This window comes from Antrostomus carolinensis, unplaced genomic scaffold (genome assembly GCF_000700745.2).
Source record: "Antrostomus carolinensis isolate BGI_N321 unplaced genomic scaffold, ASM70074v2 scaffold44037, whole genome shotgun sequence".
In the NCBI taxonomy this organism is placed as follows: Eukaryota; Metazoa; Chordata; class Aves; order Caprimulgiformes; family Caprimulgidae; genus Antrostomus; species Antrostomus carolinensis.
This window is the reverse complement of record NW_010330497.1, coordinates 920-2,961: the sequence shown is the minus strand read 5'-3', so window position 1 is coordinate 2,961 and position 2,042 is coordinate 920. Positions and strand designations below refer to the sequence as shown.

General features: G+C 56.0%; 1 protein-coding gene across 1 annotated transcript; it reads right to left on the bottom strand.

The window, feature by feature from the left end:
- Positions 1 to 35: 35 nt before the first annotated feature.
- On the bottom strand, positions 36 to 1,830 carry LOC104528798 (RNA polymerase III subunit C; the record flags this gene model as incomplete). The annotated part of the gene is made up of 2 exons (XM_010172918.1): positions 1,684 to 1,830; positions 36 to 291 (listed from the first exon to the last, which is right to left on the bottom strand). Coding segments are annotated over exons 1-2 (403 nt in total), but the record flags the coding sequence as incomplete, so codon positions are not given.
- Between the last annotated feature and the right edge of the window lie 212 nt (positions 1,831 to 2,042).

Sequence of the window (2,042 nt, the reverse complement as noted above, 5' to 3'; positions counted from 1 at the left end):
TGGTTAGTTGGTTTTTCAGGAGAGGAAATTCCCACCTTCCATGGTTTCTGTCAGCCTGTCTGCCACCTTGGTCACCACCGCGCTCATCGTCATCTGCCCGTTGAGCAGCAGCTCCTCCACGATCAGCTCCCCCGTGTCGCCGTAGAGGGTCTTGGCGGTGTAGATGTACCGGGGGTACCGGAGGATCCTCAGCACCCGCTTGCAGTGAGCCTGGTACTCCACCAAGCCTCGTTTCTGCAGCTGGTACGTCACCAGGTTGTGTTGGATGAGGACACAAAGGGCTTTTTTAACCTGTCCAGGTGGAGAGGAGCTGGGTTACGTGGTGGAGAAGCCCCCGAGCGACTCAGTCCCCCTCATGGTGGCCAAGGGGAGTGTCCTCCCTGTGCAGCCAACACTCTCCACCGGCTCAGAGTCACCCCCCCACTGCTGCTGAGCTGCTGGGGTTTGTCATAGAATCATAGAATGGTTTAGGTTGGAAGGGACCTTAAAGCTCATCCAGTCCCAACCCCCCTGCCAGCAGCAGGGACACCTTCCACTAGACCAGGTTGCTCAAAGCCTCATCCAGCCTGGCCGAGAACACTTCCAGGGAGGAGCAGCCACAGCTTCTCTGGCCAACCTGGGACACTGTCTCACCACCCTCACAGTGAAGAACTTCTTCCTAATATCTCATCTAAACCTCCCCTCTTTCAGCTTAAACCCATTTCCCCTTGTTTTGTCATTAACTGCCCTTATGAAAAGTCCCTCCCCAGCCTTCCTGGAGCCCCTTCAGGTACTGGGAGGCCGCTAGAAGGTCTCCCCGGAGCCTTCTCTTCTCCAGGCTGAACAGCCCCAACTCTCTCAGCCTGTCCTCACACCATCTTGTCCCCAGTGTGTCAATCCCGTCCCTCTGGACTCTATTTCTTTGCTCCCTTAAGGAGAAGTCAGAGTTTCTCCTTGTTCCCAGATTACCTTTTAAACGAGATAACAAACCATCTCCCCCAAAAACTTACCTTAAAAACTTACCAAAAACCTTACAAAAAAACCCACCTGATTTTTAATTTTTATTTTTTTAATAAGCAGCAAAATGCTCATTTCTCCTTGTTTCACAGAATCACAGAATGTTGGGGATTGGAAGGGACCTCCAAAGATCATCCAGTCCAACCCCCCTGCCAGAGCAGGAACCTCAATGAGATCACACAGGAAGGTGTCCAGGTGGGTCTTGAATGTCTCCAGAGAAGGAGACTCCACACCCTCCCTGGGCAGCCTGTCCCAGGGCTCTGGCACCCTCACTGGAAAGAAGTTTCTTCTCCAGTTGAAGCAGAACCTCCTGTGTTCCAGCTCACACCCATTGCCCCTTGTCCTACCATTGGGCATCACTGAGAAGAGCCTGGCTCCATCCTCCTGACATTCACCCTTGACATATTGCTAAACATTAATGAGGTCACCCCTCAGTCTCCTCTTCTCCAAGCTAAAGAGCCCCAGCTCCCTCAGCCTTTCCTCAGCAGGGAGATGCTCCACTCCCTTCACCATCTTGGTGGCTCTGTGCTGGACTCTCTCCAGCAGTTCCCTGTCCTTCCTGAACTGTTGGGACCACACCTGGACACAACACTCCAGTTCCTCCCCCGGGAGCAGCAGTGGAGGTGCTGGCAGCTCGGGCTGGTATCAGATCGTTCCCTGCCCCCCGTGTGTGGGTCTGGGCTGTACCTGATCCAGCAGCAGCCCCGTCTCGTGGGCGATCACCCGCAGTGGCTGCGTGCCCGTCCGGATCAGGTATGTCCCCATCTTCTCCACGATGTCCCCAAAGTGCTCACGCAGCAGCAGGGAGCACAGCTTGATCTCGGCCTGAGTCATCGCCAAGCCGCCCGGCCCTGCTGGGGAGAGATGATGTTATTGGGGCTGGTTTGGGGGGGACAGGAGGGTGGGAGATGGCAGCACTGTCACAGGGGTCCCCATGTCCCCTCCCCAGGGACAGCAGCCCGCTCTGCGGGGTCCCTTTGTCCCCTCCCCAGGGACAGCAGCCCCCTCAGAGGGGGCCCCATGTCCCCTCCCAGGTGATGGAAAAG